The following is a 19,119-nucleotide window of genomic DNA, read 5'->3' as shown; positions in this document are numbered from 1 at the left end:
CATTTGTACCTTTCGGTGTTGGGCTGTTTAAAATACAATTCATTACATTACACTATTTGACGGTCTTCTGAGGTGTCCTAGCTCTTAACGAACTTTCTCCATTCCTTCCTATTGGATGCCATCTGTGTTGCTTCCTGCCAAGTCTTACCCTTACTCTGTAGTATCTGCGAGATATCACTGTTCCATTCTTTAATGGGTCTTCCTCTTCTGTTCTTCCCTATTGGTTTGGCGTCCCACACTCTTTTAACTTGTCTATTATTGTCCATCCGGGTTAGATGTCCGAACCATGCCAATTTTTTCTCTTTGATTGACTCGAGTATCGGTTTGATTTTGAGTCTTTCTCTTATTTCTTCATTTCTGATTCTATCAGTTCTTTTTACTCCTATCGTTCTTCTGAGGTATTTCATCTCTGCTGCCTGAATTCTGCTCTGATGTCTTTTATTTAATATCCAATTTTCTGCTCCATATGTCACTGTAGGTCTATATATTGTTTTGTATATTGACATCTTGGTCTTTGTTGATATTTCTTTGTTATTAAGGAATCCTCTATTTAGTGCTTGGAATAGTTTTCCTGTGTTTTCCATTCTGTTGTTAAGATCATCCTCGATGTCTCCTTTGTTGTTGATTACTGTTCCTAAGTATTTGTATGAATTTGTCTGTATTATTTTTTGTTGGTCTATCATTACTTCTATTTGATCTTCCGTCCCTTGTTTCCTTGATATTTTCATTATCTGAGTCTTCTCTTTGTTTACGTTTAAGTTGTATTTGCTTGCTTCTAGGTTCCATTTCTCTAAGTTGTATTTCAGTTTTTCTGCAGTTTCCGCAATTAATACTATGTCGTCTGCAAATATACACATCTCAGCATTTATCATTTGCATTCTGTTCCAACCGATGCAGTATTTCTTGAATGTTTTCTTACATTCTTTCACTATCTCATCTATTACATTTATGAATAGTACTGGGCTGAGACTTCCCCCTTGTCTAACTCCTTGGGTTGTTTCAAATGGTTCTGACTGTATATTTAACATTCTTACTGTATTTGTTGTTTTCATGTATATACTCTTTGTTGCTTCTATCAGTTTTTCACTTACTTGTTTCTTCTTTAGGCTTTCCCATATATCTTTTCTTTTGACTGAGTCGAATGCTTTTTCCATGTCTATAAAGCTCAGATGTATTTCTTTATTTTTCTTTAAGGCTTTTTCTATTACTTGTTGCATGGTGAATATATGGTCTTGTGTGTTGTGTCCTTTCCTGAATCCACTTTGTACATCCTCTAATTTATGTTCTATTTCTTTTCTAATTTTCCTTTCTATTATGGTTTCGTATACTTTTGCTAAAGTAAAGTTAAAAAAGACAAATGTAAAGAACAGACCCGAAACGCTAGATATTAGGAAGCTTTCCAACAATAATATTAAACAACAGATGCAGGAGAATTTAAATACCGAAATATCAAAAATCCTTGACACAATGAACCGCTGGAAAAGTGGAGAGAAATTAAAGAAGAGATTAGGACTTCAAGCACTAAGTTTTTACTACCTGATAAGAGAAAAAAGAAAGACTGGATGACTGCAGAAATCCTTGACATGATGGAAGAGAGACGGATATATAAAACTAAAGATACTGCCAAATACCGCGAAACCCATAGACGAATTAGAGCTGAGATAAGAAAAACTAAAGAGAAATGGTTTTCGGACAGATGCGAAGAAATCGAACAGTGCGAAAAGGTATACGACTATCACAATATGCATAAGAAGATAAAGGAACTCACAACAAAGAAAAGCTACAATATTTTATCGAAAGGGCTATGCGATGATAATGGAAATCTACAACTAGACCCCGACAAAATAGTTAGAATCTGGGAAACTTATGTGGAACAACTGTTTAATGATGACCGTCCTAGTGGGTATACACTGAGCAATGATGATACTGGCCCTTCTATTCTAAAATCAGAAGTGGAGAATGCTATAAAGGGTCTTAAAAATAACAAAAGACCAGGCAACGATAACGTATACGGGGAAGTATTGAAAATGTTGTGCGAAACAAACAGTCAATTTCTAGACTCACTCGTCAGACTCTTTAACAATATTTATAACAGCGGGGAGTTTCCTGAAGACTGGCTAGAGTCAACTTTTGTTGCCATACCGAAAAAACCAAAAGCAAAGTCTTGTGATCAACATCGGATGATAAGTCTAATTAACCACATTTCGAAGGCATACACCAAGGTTATTTACAACAGAATAAGCAAAAAATGCGAGGATAACATTGGAGATTCGCAGTTTGGGTTTCGGAATTCTCTTGGGACAAGAGAAGCACTTTTTAGTCTACAGGTACTTATCCAGCGCTGCAGAGATATGAACAAAGACGTGTACATATGCTTTATAGACTACGCAAAAGCATTCGATAACGTAAAGCACGAAAAGATAATTGAAGTTCTCCATAAGATCGGAGTCGACTACAGAGACATTCGAACAATAGCGAGTCTCTATTGGAGCCAAACAGCTAAAGTAAAAGTAGGATCTACATTGACCAATAAAATTGAGATCAAGAAAGGTGTACGACAGGGCTGTATCTTGTCTCCCATTATCTTTAATATATACTCAGAAGAAGTATTTAAGACAGCGCTGGAGGAAAGCACAGAAGGCATAAAGATAAATGGAGAAATAATTAATAACATAAGGTATGCTGATGACACTGTGATTCTAGCAAGTAGCATGGAGGAACTGAGTTGCCTAATGAGTAAGATACAAAAAACAAGTGCACAATACAGACTAAATATCACAAAAACCAAATGGATGTTAGTAAGCAAAACCCAACAACCACCACAGCAACTGATATTAGACAATGAAAGAATTGAACACGTGGATTCGTACATCTACTTGGGAACAACAGTTAACTCAAATTGGGATCAAGCAAAGGAAATACGTATAAGAGTAGAAAAGGCAAGGGCATCGTTCACTAGCATGAAGCAAATTTTCACCTCTAAAAGCCTCACCCTACCTCTCAAAATTCGACTTCTGAAATGTTATGTATTCCCGGTTTTGTTATATGGAATGGAGGCGTGGACAATGACCGCAACAATGATGAAAAAAGTAGAGGCCTTCGAAATGTGGGCTTACCGACGTATATTACGTATATCCTGGACTGAGCACGTGACCAACGAAGAGGTACTACGCCGGATAGGTAAAGAGAGAGAGGTAGGAATAAGTATAAAGAAAAGAAAGTTGGAATACTTGGGTCACGTTATGAGACATAATAAATATAGAGTACTACAACTGATCATTCAAGGGAAAATAGACAGCAGAAGGGGTCCAGGGAGGAGAAGACACTCGTGGCTCCAAAACTTGCGGCAATGGTTCGGATTGTCATCTGCTGAACTATTCAGATCTGCCGTAAACAAAGTCAGAATAGCCATGTTGATTGCCAACGTTCGGAACGGACAAGGCACATGAAGAAGAAGATACTTTTGCTGCTACACATAGTAGTGATATACCTCTATAGTTCCTACAGTCTCTTGTGTTTCCTTTCTTGTATATAGGTATAATTACTGCATTTGTCCATTCTCTGGGTATTACTTTTCTCTTCAATATTAGGTTATATATGTATAACAATTTTTCTTTTGCTTTTACTCCTATATATTTCATCATTTCTGGTGCTACTTCATCGCTTCCTGGTGCTTTTCCAATCTTTATCTTTCTTATTGCTTCTTCCAGTTCTTCTTTTTCTATAGTTTTTGTATTTTCCGTGTTTCTCATGGATACTCTCCTGTTGTGGCTTTCCTTCTCCATTGTATTCGCTTGATTTCCATTCAGTATCAGCTGAAAATGTTCCCTCCATCTTTCCATTATTGTCTTATCGTCGTTTATTATTGTTCCTTCCTTGTTCATTATTTGTTTCAGTTTCGTTTCTTTGTTGCTTCTTAGGTTTTTCAGTGTTCTGTAAAATAATTTTACGTTTTCTGTGCTGTTTTCTTCCATTTTTTCCCCGAATTTTCCCAACTTTTCTTTTTCTCTTTCTTAACTATCTCTTTAACTTTTGTTCTTTGTCTCTTATAATTTTCATATTTTTGTTGTGTTTTGTCTTGGATGTATTCTTTCCATAATTTCTTCTTTTCTTTAATGTAACTGACAGTTACTGTTACTTTTTCTTTAAAAGGAATAAATTCATATAAATTCGTTCATATAAATTTATATGTCATCAAGAACAAAGAGAAGGAGTTGCTGAGCGACGACCGGAATTTTGTTATGAAATTTTAGAGAGGGCTAATGCAGACAGGCAATTTTTAAAAAACATTTTGTTTAGTTGTGAATGTACATTTACATTAAATAATGAACCAAATATTTAAAATTATAGGATTTGGTCGACAAGAAAGCCTGAGAATATTATTGAAAGCCATACCCAATATCGTCGAAAATAAATGTCTGGTTAGGAATATTTAGACACAATAATTATTGGACCATTTTCCTATGAGGAAAATTTGAATTCAAAAAAGTTTTTTTAAGAAAAAAAAACTTGCTACAAGAAGAGATTTTACACAGATTTGCGGAAATAGCTCCAGATGAAGAAGAGATTTGGTTTCAAATGGATGGATGCCCTGCGCACAATAACTGGGAGGTTAAGACATTCCTTAAAAACAGCTTTAATAATTGTTTGATTGGACCTGACTGTAATATTAAGTGGCCCCCGAGATCGGGAGATCTAGCTCCAAACTATTATCTGGGGGCGTCTAAAATCAAAAATCTATTCTGGCCAAAAATTTATAGATATTGAAGCATTAAAAATGCGAATTATTAAAGAGTGTGCAAAAATAGCACTACGCGTTCTGGCTAATGTTAAACGAGAATTTTACAATCGAGTGGGATACTACTTAGTACATTGTTTGAACATTTTTTATAGTCTTATGTTTAGAAATTATCATAAATTATTTTTAGGAATAACGATCACAGTAAAACTATATTGAATTGAAGCTGGAATTGAATTGAAGTGTATTAAAATATCTTACGTTAAATAAAGATCTGGCAGTGCTCGCACTACTCCCTGAATACAACATTATTGCGATTTTTCGTGAACTGAGTACATTTCATCAATTTTATTGCTTTGTAAACAATATAATTTATTGTTTACAAAGTACTATTTATTGTTCACCAGTAGTAGTAGTAGTATTTGTAAAAATTTGCTGTTTATAATTTAATCATCAAAATAAAAATATTGACAATTCAAATATCAGAAACATCAATATGACCAAACGCAACATATCATACACATTCTTGCACCGCGTGTGGCCTGACTTTAAGGGGTGGCCTGAAAAATATATTAAATTTTTGCAAAATTTTGGAGTACGCTTAATTCATAGAACAATTTAAACATTTGTTTTCAATACAGATTTCAGTCCTCTACAAATAGTTTCTTATGACTTGTGATGTAAAATAATTAGTAATAATTTCCTATTTTTTGTATTTGTATATTTCATATGTATGTTTCATATTTTTTATATCTTTCCTATTTTTTCGTATTTTTCATGCGAGATCGACGACGATTATACGATGGCGAATGTAAGATTCCCAAGCAATAATAGACATCGGAAGAGAAAGAACAGAAATAATAAAAATAAAAAATGGAGTAAGACAAGGAGAGGCGCTCTCAATGGTACTATTTATTTTATCACTAGACAAGATAATAAAAAAGGTGTCAAACGCAGGAACTATAAACAAAATGCAGTACAAATAATAGGATATGCAAACGATATAACCATAGTAGCAACAGATAAAAAGGCCTTAAAGAAGACCTTCCAAGAAATAGAAAACGAAGCCAAACTGAGAGGACTGGAAATAAATAAAAATAAAACAAAATACATGAACGTAAGCAAGAAAAAGAAGACAAAAAATGACATAACTAACAATAGATGCACACAGTTTTGAAGAGGTTGAAACATTCAAATATTTGGGAGTACTAGTCAACAGAAGAAATGAAAGTGTAGATGTAGAAAAAAATTTTTAGAGATAAGAAGATAAGCCGAAACACAAAAATGAAAATCTACAAAACTAACATAAGACCAATAGATGCTGCTGAAAACTTTACATTAACAGCAAGAGAAGAAGAGCAATTGAAAGTTTTTGAGAGGAAGGTTATCAGAAAAATACTGGGACCAAACAGGGAAAACGAAGAGAATGCAAGACAATGGATGAATCACGAAATACAAGAATGGATGGGTCAAGAGAACATAGTTAGAGCAATAAAAGCACAAATAATTAGATGGTATGGACACATAATGAGAAGAGAGAAGGACTCTTAAGCTAGCGGGGACAAATGAGCGGAATCTAATTTAACCTAATATTTTTTCACCCATTTTTCACTAATTTATTACCACCCTAATAATTTTTCACCACCAAACCAACCTTAAGGGGAGCGATTCTGCTGGCTTACGGTTAAAACTAGTGGAATTCCAAAAATTATATTTATGATATACCACAGTGCTCTGCTAGGTATTTATGAATTTATTACCACACTAGTAATTATTCACCCCTCAACTAATCCTTATGAGAAATCAATAATTCTGTTGGGTTAATATTTAAGGTGATAAAAAATCTATTTTTACAATTTTACTGTACTCTTCTTTTAACTGGAAGTATAAATTGCTTGCCAAGTTTTTACTGAATTTTATCCACCCTCATAATTTTTGACCCTCTAAGCCACAGTTAATGGCAAACATTCTACAAGCTACGCATTCAGACTAGTCAAATGCGAAATCTTTTTGGAAGTACAAAAGTGCTCTGCTAGATTTTTACTATATTTTTACCAGCCTAGTCATTGCCAAGTTTTTACTGAATTTTATCCACCCTCATAATTTTTGACCCTCTAAGCCACAGTTAATGGGAAACATTCTACAAGCTACGCATTCACACTAGTCAAATGCGAAATCTTTTTGGAAGTACAAAAGTGCTCTGCTAGATTTTTACTATATTTTTACCAGCCTAGTCATTGTTTTCTCAACTAATTAAAAACATTCTGAAATGTTACTGTGTGATAACTAATATTTATTTTTTAAATGTTTACATATTGAAAATATGAAAATACTTTATTACAAAAATTATAAATTTTAACTGTTCTAAAAAATTTACTCTGTTTATAGTAGTGAGTACATGGCTAAGAGAAATCGAATCGTGAGTCCTTTTTATGAATATAAAATAGCTAAGCAGGAACGTTTCCAAATAAGATTGGTTTAGGGTTGAAAAATTATCATGGTGATTAAAGTTTAGTCAAAACTTAACAGAACACATTTTTAATTCAGTTATAAGTAGAGATGAATGAAATTGTAAAAGAATATTGTTTCACCTTAAATTTTAACCTAACAGAATTATTGGCTTTCCATAAGAGGCAGTTGAGTGGTGAATAATTACTAGGGTGGAACAAAATCCGTTAAAATCTAGTATTTTTTTGCGAAGTTAGTTACTTTTTGACAGACTAGAAGTGGCTGGAAATTACTATTCAACCAAGCACACGTACTTATAGTCAATATTAATAGTAAACAAACTAAATAGTAAATAAAATAGAACTTTACGAATTATCGGCAATCAATATTTATTTATTTGTACCATATAATAAATAGTTATGTTAAATTATAACTACTGAAATATATTTTTTAAATATATACTACCCAAAATTTTATAGGTTTAGTATACACTTCTACTATTTATAATATTTCTTCTTATTTCAATGAAAGAAGTCTGTAATAAAAATTTATTTAAGCTGTTAATACTGTGAGCTAGGAACATTTGTGTTGTAGGTTTCCAGCTTTGAATCTGTCAAAATATGCCCGAGTTGAGCGAATGGACCTTAGCAGGAACGTTTCCAAATAAGATTGGTTTAGGGGTGCAAGATTATCAGAGTGGTTAAAGTTTAGTAAACATTTAAAAAACACTTTTTTATTTCAGTTATAAGTAGAGGAGAGTTAATCTGAAAAAGAAATTCCCCTTAAATTTTAATCTAACAGAATTATTGACTTTCCATAAGAGGTACTTAACGGGTGAAAAATTATTAAGGTGGTTATAAATTTATAAAAACCTAGCAGAGCACTGTGGTATATCATAAATATACATTTTTTTGGAATTCTACTAGTTTTAACCGTAAGCCAGCAAAATTGCTCCCCTTAAGGGTGGTTTGGTGGTGAAAAATTATTAGGGTGGTAATAAATTAGTGAAAATGGGTAAAAAAATATACCGTCAGCAAAAAGTTTTTTTTCTGAATTCTGTTAACTTGAACCTTAAGCGAGCAAAATCGCTCCCCTTAAGGGTGGTTTGGTGGTGAAAAATTATTAGGGTGGCAATAAATTAGTGAAAATTGGTAAAAAAATATGCCGTCGGCAAAAAGTTTTTTTTTCTGAATTCTGTTAACTTAAACTTTAAGCCAGCAGAATCGCTCCCATTAAGGGTGGTTTGGTGGTGAAAAATTATTAGGGTGGTAATAAATTAGTCAAAAATGAGTGAAAAAATATGCCATAGGCAAAAACTTTTTTTTCCGAATTCTGCTAGCTTGAACCTTAAGTCAGCAGAATCGCTCCCCTTAAGGTTGGCTTGGTGGTGAAAAATTATTAGGGTGGTAATAAATTAGTGAAAAATTGGTGAAAAAATTTTACGTGGTTTAAATTGGATTCCGCTCATTTGTCCCCGCTAGCTTAAGGGTCCTGAGAGAAGAGCAATCCGTTAAGATTTATAAAGGAATGGATACCACCAGGTAAACCAGAGGCAAACCTAATCTGAGATGGAGACAACAAGTGGAAGAAGACTTAAGGAGTATGGAAATTAGAAATATAGACAGGACAATCAAAGAGAGAGAAGAATAGAGAAAAGTAGTGGAAACAGCGAAATCACACCGGAAACTGTAAAACCAAACCCAGAATGAGATGACCCCCCACACAAAAATGGATCTTCAAGTGAAAACAGCTTCAGCTTCTTCGGGAGCGTATAGCTTGTGTATAATATATATTCATATTTCTCATTTTTCATTATTTTCATATTTTTTGTATTTTCATATTTTTTATATTTTTCAAATTTTTCATCTTTTATATTTCTAATTTTTTATATTTTCCATATTTTCATTTTTTCGTAATTTTTACATTTTTTGTATGTGAAAACCACTAAAAAAATTTGGTAGAAACTTTGGTCTAGGGAACCTCTAGAAATGTAACAAGAAAAAGATTAGTTCGGTGTTAATAGCAAAAATGCCCAAACGAGAAGAAATTCGAGAATCGTAAGAGACAATCTTAATCATCGAAGCAATGTGATTAATAGATCTGTATTTTTTTTAATAAATGGACTTAAGTATACTTACATCCGGGCCTGTCATATAATTGGGATCATCTATGGTGGCAATGATTTGTGCAACGGTTTCTTTAGGCATATCTTCAAATTTTTCATCTTGAGCCATTTTTCTTCTCTTGACTTCTCTGTTTGGAATTTCTGCAGATCTAATCGATTTTCCGGGCGCGAGTGGTATGGTCGTAAAACCTTCTCTATCGGATTTTCCCAAGGAGATCTTTTCAAATTCTCCTTTTTTAGAACTACTAGGGCCAGCTAAAATAAATGATCAATATTAATAGTAAATTGTGAACTGCTACTTAATTATTATTATTAATTATTATGACAGTATTATCGATATTAATAATATTACTGTCATAATAATTGTTTACTTTAACTTATTCACTAAAAATTGTCCTATATAAGAATTTACTCTATAAAATATAATGTATTGAGGTTGCCATAACTCCTAAATAAATTAAAATCAAATGTCATTTAGATATGTTAACAAAATTTAAATTTTTACTCTTCTAGTTGTAAGTATTGAAATATTCACTTTGTTTACATAGAATAATTATTCTAATAGATTTACAGTTTTCTCCTGAAGAAGTCACAAAAACGTGACGAAATATTGAGACATACAACAAATAAAGTTTTATTTCCTACAGGCCGATTGCTGATACTATAAATCAATACAGTAGACTCCAGTAAGTTCGGCCTCGTTTAGTTCGGTCTCAGCTTAGTCCGGCTAGCTCTCTGAGCATTAGTTACACACTTGGCGAGCGCCAGCCAGACGCGAGCAGGTAAAGCACTCATCTTTACGGTAGGCCTACAGCCAGTGATTCTTGTTTCACGTGCGATTTTTAGTGTTTATATATATATATATATATATATATATATATATATATATACTAAAACAATTTTTAGTTGAAGGCGATTAATTGGCAACATCGCACTTAACGATAACTTAGCAACGAAATCATATTCCACTTATCAACTTTACAGGTGCGTACCAACAAATTTTTAAGTATTTAATTAAACACATAAGTAATTACGTAAAACTTAAATCTAAGACCGATATAATTATTAAATTATCATGTGTACTTTGATAGGTATTTTATAGTTGTCTAACAAAATAAAGTAAAATGTTATTGTTATTATAGAGTACCTAATACAGTACTTCAAAAAACAGAAACCTTTGCAAAATACTTAGTTTAGTTAAATCTGAAATTTTAACATACGATCTTGTCGTTACACTTCATTCTCTATTTATAGAATTGCTGTCTGCTGTAAACGTTATATTTGTTTTATTTTTAATTTGATTTGAATGGATTTAATTATTTATTTAAACATAATACGTAAAAATTAAATCTAAGACTGATATAATTACTAAATTATCATGTGTATTTTGACAGGTATCTTATAGTTGTCTAACAAATTGAAGTCAAATTTTATTCTTATTATAGAGTACGTAATAGGCGAGCGGTTTACCCCTATAAGCAGAGCATCAACCGACTAAAATTCTTTTTGCATTTCTAATGCACCAAACTTTTTCTATTCGATTCTATATATTTTTCCAAGATGAAATGTATTTTTTTTAAATTTTTACAAGTGGGCCGGCAATTGTTATTAACAAATAACTTATACAAAAAAGCAATTTCACCGAATTGTTTCGGAATCAATTTTTTTAGGTGTATCTCATCAAAATAAACACTTTTTCTCTCTTGATAATTTTTCGAAAAATGCTTCCTTTTTGAGTTATTTGCATTTTTTTGTTGAAAAAATGCCTTAATTAGTGATTTTTGGGATTTTTTTTCTAAAAAACTACTAAATGAATTGCAATTTTACAAATAGCTTTATAATCTTTAAACCGTCGAGTATAAGTTAGAATATTTTGACAAGGATAAATGGTTTCTATCTTTCTAAAAACGTGGACCCAAATTTCTGGTGCTTTCGAACCTCGAAGTAAAGCATATGTGATAGAAAATAGTCAGTATTATGATTCAAATTTAGAATGTAATCACTTAGAAGCAGATACTAGGGTTATTTTTCACGCTTTTAAATTACAACAGCAGCATTTGGATAAAAAAATTCGAATTATTGTTAAATCTCCAGACACAGATATATTTATTTTACTTTTATCTCATTATCATGATTTCACAAGTGAACCACTTTTATGGTTTCACACAGGAAATATTGTAAAAAAATGTGGATCGTTCTCGATATATAGATACCTGTACATCAAATTGCAAAAGAAATTGGAAAAATAATGTGCAACAGTATCCTAATAATGCATTCTATAACAGGTTGTGATACCACAAGTTCATTTTATGATATGGGAAAAAAGAAGGCTTATAAAGCTTTGCAGAAATTAACTGATAGTCAATTGGAAAAATTAAGAAATTTGCCTACTTTACTTTTAGATGAAGGACTTACAGTTTTGACTCTATTTTTATCCAAACTGTATGACCCTCAAAATAAGTTTAAAAAATATCATGAATCCATAAATTAATTAAGATATAATATTGCATTAAAAAAATGCATCTAATGAAAAATTACCACCTTCGAAACCAGCATTATTACAACATTACTTAAGAGCAAAGTGGCAAATAAATGAATGGATTCAAGCAAACAACAATATTATTTCATCTCTTGATCCATTAACCCATGGTTGCACAATGGAAAATAATTGTTTCGATTTTAATTATTTTGAAAGCGAAACTAGTTTAGATATGTTACAAAAGTATTTCTGCTCATGTACCGGAAAATTTTTTACGAAAAATTGTAATTGTATTTCCTATAATTTAGAATGCTGCGCAGTATGTGCATGTACACCAGAGAAGTGTAAAAATGTTAAAGACGACTCGATTGAAGACAATGAAATCAGCTTATTAGATGGAAATCCTGTTGCTGTTGACGAAAATTTTCAAATTATTGACAATGAAAACGATGTATAATTAATATTATATTTTAATTTTATTATATTTTTCAATGAAAATTAATTATATATTGCTTAATGTATTTCACTGTAATAAAACATTCAATAATATAGTCACCACGTATATTAAAAGAAAAATTATATTATTATAGCATTAAGCATTGTAAGAAATTAATTTTAATTGTTTTAATTATAATATGTCTATATAAAAATAATTAGAAATATCTTTTTTTTTAATAAATTGTACGTAATATTTGTATTGAATTAATTTTTTAAATTTAAACAAATATTTCTACGCGCCGCACGCCTGTATCGCCGCAACCGCTGTACACACTTAGCGGTAGACTGCTCGAAAGGCATATTCGAAATATTTGGGTCCACATTTTTAGCAAGATAGAAAAAAATTATCCTTGTCAAAATATTCTAACTTGTACTCGACGGTTTAAAGATTATAAAGCTATTTGTAGAATTGCAATTCATTTAGTAGTTTTTTAGAAAAAAAATCCCAAAAATCACTAATTAAGGCATTTTTTCAACAAAAAAATGCAAATAACTCGAAAAGGAAGCATTTTTCGAAAAATTATCAAGAGAGAAAAAGTGTTTATTTTGATGAGATACACCTTAAAAAATTGATTCCGAAGCAATTCGGTGAAATTGCTTTTTTGTATAAGTTATTTGTTAATAACAATTGCCGGCCCACTTGTAAAAATTTTAAATAATTACATATCATCTTGGAAAAATATATAGAATCGAATAAAAAAGGTTTGGTGCATTAGAAATGCAAAAAGAATTTTAGTCGGTATATTCTGTTTCTAAGCGTCTTTTGAGGGGTAAACCGCTCGCCTATAATACAGAACTTCAAAAAACAGAAAACTTTGGAAAATACTTATTTTTTAATTATACTATACAATCTGATATTTTAACATACGATCTCGTTATTACACTCCATTCTCTATTTATAGAATTGCTGTGTGTTGTAAATGTTATATTTGTTTTTTTAACTTGATTTGAAAGTTTCCTTGTATTTATTTGTTTTATATTGCATATAAATTAAAATGATGTAAGCTAAACTATTATCATGTCAATGCGTGTATATTTGAAATATGAAATGAAGATGGCACTAACCACTAAAGAGTTAATAGCTTTGTTAGAAGAAAACTCAGATTGTGAAAATGCTGACTCACTTAATGCGGGTTATTTGCCGACGGAATTAGATGAAGTTTCCGATGTAGAAAGCATTGATGATTTGTGAATAATCAATATAATCGGATATTGCAGGTATATATGAAATACAAGTGATTGCCGATTCTGATTATGATATTCCTCTGAACCACAGATAAAACGTCCCAAAGAAAAAACCAGGCAAAAATAGTAAATCCAAATTTGTCTCAAGTTATTATTATCAACAACAGATACTCCTTCGTACTCAGTAGTAATTCAACATCAGTCTGATTGATATTTAGTTAGACAATATAAAAGCCAACCATGGAGGCAAGTCATATATTGAAGTTTTTTCACTCTTTTTTGATAAACAAGTAATTGAGAGCATTCTATATTTTACAAATATTTATGCATCGCAGAATAACCGTCACGATTTTGAAATGAATGACATAGATTTAAAAAATTTATTAGAATATGTATATTATCTGGTTTACACTCTGCTTCAAGTTGATATTATATTGGTCGAAAAATGAGGATAAAGAAGTGCACATTATAAGAGAAAGCATGAGCCGACATAGATTTATATTTATAATTTATAATAATGAAGAAACCGCTACGTCAGTATCAAACTTAGTACATGGATATCAATCTAAATTTGCTTTACCAGATTCGACAATATTGACCACATTACAAAAAGAGACGATAGTGCAAAAGTAATACTATTTATTTATGTAAAAGGTGTAGAGTGCAACTACACCCCCAATGTTTTGAAAATTTTCACGTTAAAATTTAATTAAAATTTAAGATACAATATGTTCCTTCATTAAAAATTGTACTGTTTTTCCTTGAAAATGAGAAAAATCTTTTTGGTTGTAAATTAGTCTTAATTTATGTGTTTTTAATCCAATCTAATAAATTAATTGTAAAAATTTCTCTTTGTTTATTGTATCGCCCTAAAGGGTTAATACTATAAAAAGAATAAACTTACCCCAAATTTACTTTACTTACCTTAATACTATTTTAAAGTTAATAATAAAGTCTATTTAATAAATATATTCCCAAGAAATAGAACACACTGCACCTATGCACATATTGGCGTCGCAATAGAAAAACTATCGCAGGCTTTTGTACACAGATTGAAACTGAAAAAGTTCTACAAAAGCATTGTACACGTTACACGAATTGGTGGAAGATGCTCTGTGGTTGTGGTTCGTTCAAGAACTAAGACGAGGAACCCCGTTAAGTTGACCAATCCTAAAAGCGAAGGCTATGATCTCCCTATGAAGACACTCAAAGCTTCAACCATAAGAGCTTCTCGGCTAGTAAGGGATGACTCTCCCGATGGAAAAAGAGACACGTGGTACATTTTATTGGAGTTTGTGGCGAGAAGCTATCAGCAGACCCAACAGCGGCCAAACATTTTTCTGCAAAATTTTGACTTGAGTTCAGAGCAAATCTCCAACATCGACGAAACTGGATTAAATTTTAGACTTCTGCCCAGAAAAACCTTTGCCACCTCACAAGAAACATCTGCGGCAGGATTTAAAGTCAGCAAAGAGAGGATAACGGTCGCCTTGTGTTCAAATGCTTCGGGGACCCACAAGATACCCCTATTTGTCATTGGCGCAGCAGCAAAACCGAGAGCGTTTAAGAACATAAACATGGAAATTCTACCAGTGTATTATCGGTCGCAGAAATTAGCATGAATAGACACATATTTGTTCAGGGAATGGTTTGTGCGAATTTGTTCCGAAATTGAAAAACAATTTGTCAAAATTAAATCTGCCCATCAAAGCACTTCTACGGCTTGACAACGCGCCTACTCACCAGGAAGGTCTTCAGTGTGCCGATGAAAAAGAAATTAAACTGCTGTTCCTGCTACCCAATGTAACCAGTCTTCAACAGCCAATGGACCAAGGGGTCATTGAGTGCTTCAAGAGAAAGTATCACCGAAAACTGCTTTCTGAAGTTCTTTCCAAACTGGAGGCTGATGGCAACTTAGACCTCTTAAAGTGCTGAAGTCAGTTAATATAAAGGATCTCGTGTACATATCGGCCAAGTAATACGACGAAATACCACCGTGAACGTTTGTAAAGTCTTGGAAAAACTTTGGCCAAATGTAGAAGATAAGATTGACCAAGCCAACACATCAGCAGACGAGCCAAACAATATTCTTGTTAACGAACCTTCTTTCTTGATGACAATGCAGCTCTATTGCACGACCTTCAGCGACTACTGAACTGTGGTCCCAGTTTTGAAGAAGATGTTTTGGGGTGGATCAACTTTGAAAAGGAGCTACACAACGAGGTGTTGAACGACGACGAAATCGCCGAGTGTGAAAATCGCCGAAAATATTACTGATTTTTTTAAGTGTTTAAGAAGCCAGACCACCAACGTGCAATAATATTTTAAAATTTTATTGGGCCTAGAGTTCTGTAAGTATTGTTTTATAGTATTTTTGTAACGGTCTATCTTTTCATATGTGTTAAATATATGTCAGAGTATTCCTCTGTGTTGTCTTCTACTTAATGTACAAGTGTTTTGTTTTTTCTAGATCCATACAAACAATAAATGGGCATTTTTTAGATAGGGTCCGTTCCCGAGGTGGCCGACCTTACGGGAGGCTACTATATATATATATATATATATATATATATATATATATATATATATATATATATACATATATATATATATATATATATATATACATATATATATATATACATATATATATATATATATATATATATATATATATATATATATATATATATATATATATATATATATATACATCCTACTATCATTTTCGCATCGATACATTATGCTTTTACCATCAATTTAGCATCGTCTTGCAAAGTAGCATCTGTATATCGACGCTACTTTACAAGACCTTAATAACTGTTTTCCCGTACTTGTTAAAAGAATTTTAACCATCTCATTGATTAGAGTCTTGATACCGTGTTGGTATTTTAAAATATCCGCTTTCTCTTTTTATCCCTTACTGAGTTATATAAGTTTATTCCAGAAAATGTTTGAGTCTAAAATGATGGTACAGTGAAAATATTATATATATTTAGTTCAGGGTTTTACCGTTTACTCGCTGCCATTATATACATGAAAATGTATATCCCACTTTCATTATCAATCATTTTAGCATCAGAAATTTGGCATCATTGTTGAATATAATATTACCCACGACGAAATAGTAAATTTAAGAATATATATATATTTTTTTCATCTACAAATCATTCTGGCATCATGTTTGGTTAAAAGTAACGGGTTATGATATATTGCAACTACCTATTGTATCTTCGCTCCAATTCGTCCAGTCGCGACGTACAGCACCCAAATGATAGGATTTAACCAATAAAATACAATAAGACAGAAAAATCAAATATAGCAGCATGTCAAAAAGGCCTTAATTATATATCTTCGTTTCTATAAGTCCAATCGTGACGTAAAGTATCTCAAATGACAGGATTTAACCAATTAAAAACAATGAAATAAAAAAATTAAATACAGCAACATGTCCAAAGGGCCGTAGTCACGTATCTTCGGTCCTATTAGTCCAATCGTGGCGTATAGTACCTCTAATGATAGGATTTAACATAAATAATACAATGGGATAGAAAAATCAAATGCAGAACAATGTCAACAGGGCCTTAGTTGTGTATCTTTAGTTCTATTAGTTCAATCATGACGTGCAGTACCTCAAATGAAAGGATGTGACAAATAAAATACAATGAGGTATAAAAATTTGATGGAGTAGCATGTCAAAATGGCCTTAGTTATGTATCTTCGGTCCTATTAGTCCAATCGTGACGTACGATACCTCAAATGATAGCACTTAACCAATAGAATACAATGACATAGAAATCAAATACAGCATCACGTCAAAAGGGCCTTAGTTACGTATCTTTGTTTTTAGTGGCCCAATCGTGACGTACAGTACCTCAAATGATAGGATTTAACCAATCGAATACAATAAGATAGAAAAATAAAATACATCAGCTTGTCAAAAGGGCCTTAGTTATGTATCTGCGGTCCTATTAGTCCAATCATGACGTTTCGTACATTAAATGATAGAATTTAACTAATATAATACAATGAGATATAAAAATTAAATAGAGTAGCTTGGCAAAAGGGCCTTAGTTATGTATCTTCGATCCTATTAGTCCAATCGTGACGTAAAGTACCTCAAATGGTACCATTAAACTAATAGAATACTACGACGTACAAATCAAATACATCAACACTAAAAGGACTATAGGTATATATCTTTGCTCCTATATATGTTATGTCAAAAGAGACTTAGTTGCGTAAACGAATTAACGCACAGAAGTGTGTGGCATATTACGTGACAGGATTATTAGCGAATACCATACGATTACGTCATACATCTCTTTGCATACGTCCACTTTTAGTTAACTACTTAGTATGTATTCAGTACTTTGCTTTACGGTTGTTGAGGCATTAACTCTTAAACAGAAGAATGTTAAAAATCTTGAAAGCTTTGAGATGTGGTGCTACCGCCGTATACTAAAAATAAGTCGGGTGGATAAAATTACAAATGAAGAGGTAATACGCAGAATAAATAACGATCCAGAAGTTATACTGAATATAAAAAAGAGAAAACTTGAATAGTTTGGCCACCTGATGAGAGGACAAAAGTACACATTCCTACAAAATATAATGCATGGAAAAATCCAAGGACGCAGAAATCCAGGCCGTAGAAAAATGTCCTGGATGAGAAATTTAAGAGAGTGGTTTGGCTGTACCACTAACGAATTATTCAAAACAGCAGTAAATAAAATTAGAATCGCCCTAATGATATCCAATCTCCGATAGCAGAGGCACTCAAAGAAGAAGATATGATAAACTCGAAAAATCTCCAACGTTCACTGTTATACATATGCCTCCCGTTCAGTATACACATTTACTGCTCCTTGACGCTGTGACGAGAATGAGATAGGATTTAACAAATAGAATGACAGAAAACTAAAAAAGACAATGTGTCAAACGTGGAATGCGTCGCAGAACGTGAAATATTATCGTAAAATTATATGATGCCATAGACGGTTCTTTAATACCCAGCAAACTCGCTTTGTAAAGTTACATAGCAGGGATCTGTGCGAGAAAAAGTCGATCATTCGTTTTATAACCCAAAGGGGACCATAAAATATTCAACGTTAAAATTTGACATAATGTAACGGTATGACAAATCTTTTTTCTCCCGCATGTGCTTGCCTGTGTACCTATACAAGGGGAGTCGTGCATAACCTTTAAGTTGATCGTAATACATGCAATAAAACATAAATGCACATAAAACTGCAACAACAAGTATGTTGACGACTTGGGTTAGTATATACAGTGCATTCCGTACGTTTTTTAAACATGGTTAGAAAATTGTTGACTGGAGGCTATTAAAGAAGTTCTTAAAATAATTACGGGTCACCGCCTTTTCTGTAAATGGAGTGAATATTGTTATCGATTTAATTTTTTTCTTCAGTTGAATAATTCCTGCTGGTATTTGGTCTAAGCTTACTTCTTTTTCTCATTCAAACTGTTTCATAGCTAATTTTACTTCCTCTTTATAGTGCCCTGTTCATCTGTTTTGGTAATTTCGGACTATTTCATCTCTTATAACATAAAACAGTTGTTTCAGATATCTTTATCGCGTTTCCTTTTTTTTATGGATGAATATGCTGCCGTTTTCATCTCCTA

At 32.3% G+C, this 19,119-nt stretch overlaps 1 protein-coding gene across 3 annotated transcripts in view; it reads right to left on the bottom strand.

Moving 5' to 3' along the window:
• LOC140445510 (histone acetyltransferase KAT2A-like) overlaps positions 1–19,119 on the bottom strand; it is a 65,311-nt gene that overhangs the window by 24,034 nt on the left and 22,158 nt on the right. For all 3 annotated transcript variants that reach the window (XM_072537575.1, XM_072537573.1, XM_072537576.1), the window contains one exon: positions 9,325–9,566. In XM_072537575.1, the coding sequence (XP_072393676.1) occupies positions 9,325–9,566 (242 nt within the window). The remainder of the gene's footprint in view (positions 1–9,324; positions 9,567–19,119) is intronic.

This window comes from Diabrotica undecimpunctata, chromosome 7, assembly GCF_040954645.1.
Source record: "Diabrotica undecimpunctata isolate CICGRU chromosome 7, icDiaUnde3, whole genome shotgun sequence".
Classification (NCBI taxonomy): Eukaryota; Metazoa; Arthropoda; class Insecta; order Coleoptera; family Chrysomelidae; genus Diabrotica; species Diabrotica undecimpunctata.
The sequence above is the reverse complement of the archived record's forward strand: the minus strand, read 5'-3'. Positions and strand labels throughout refer to the sequence as shown.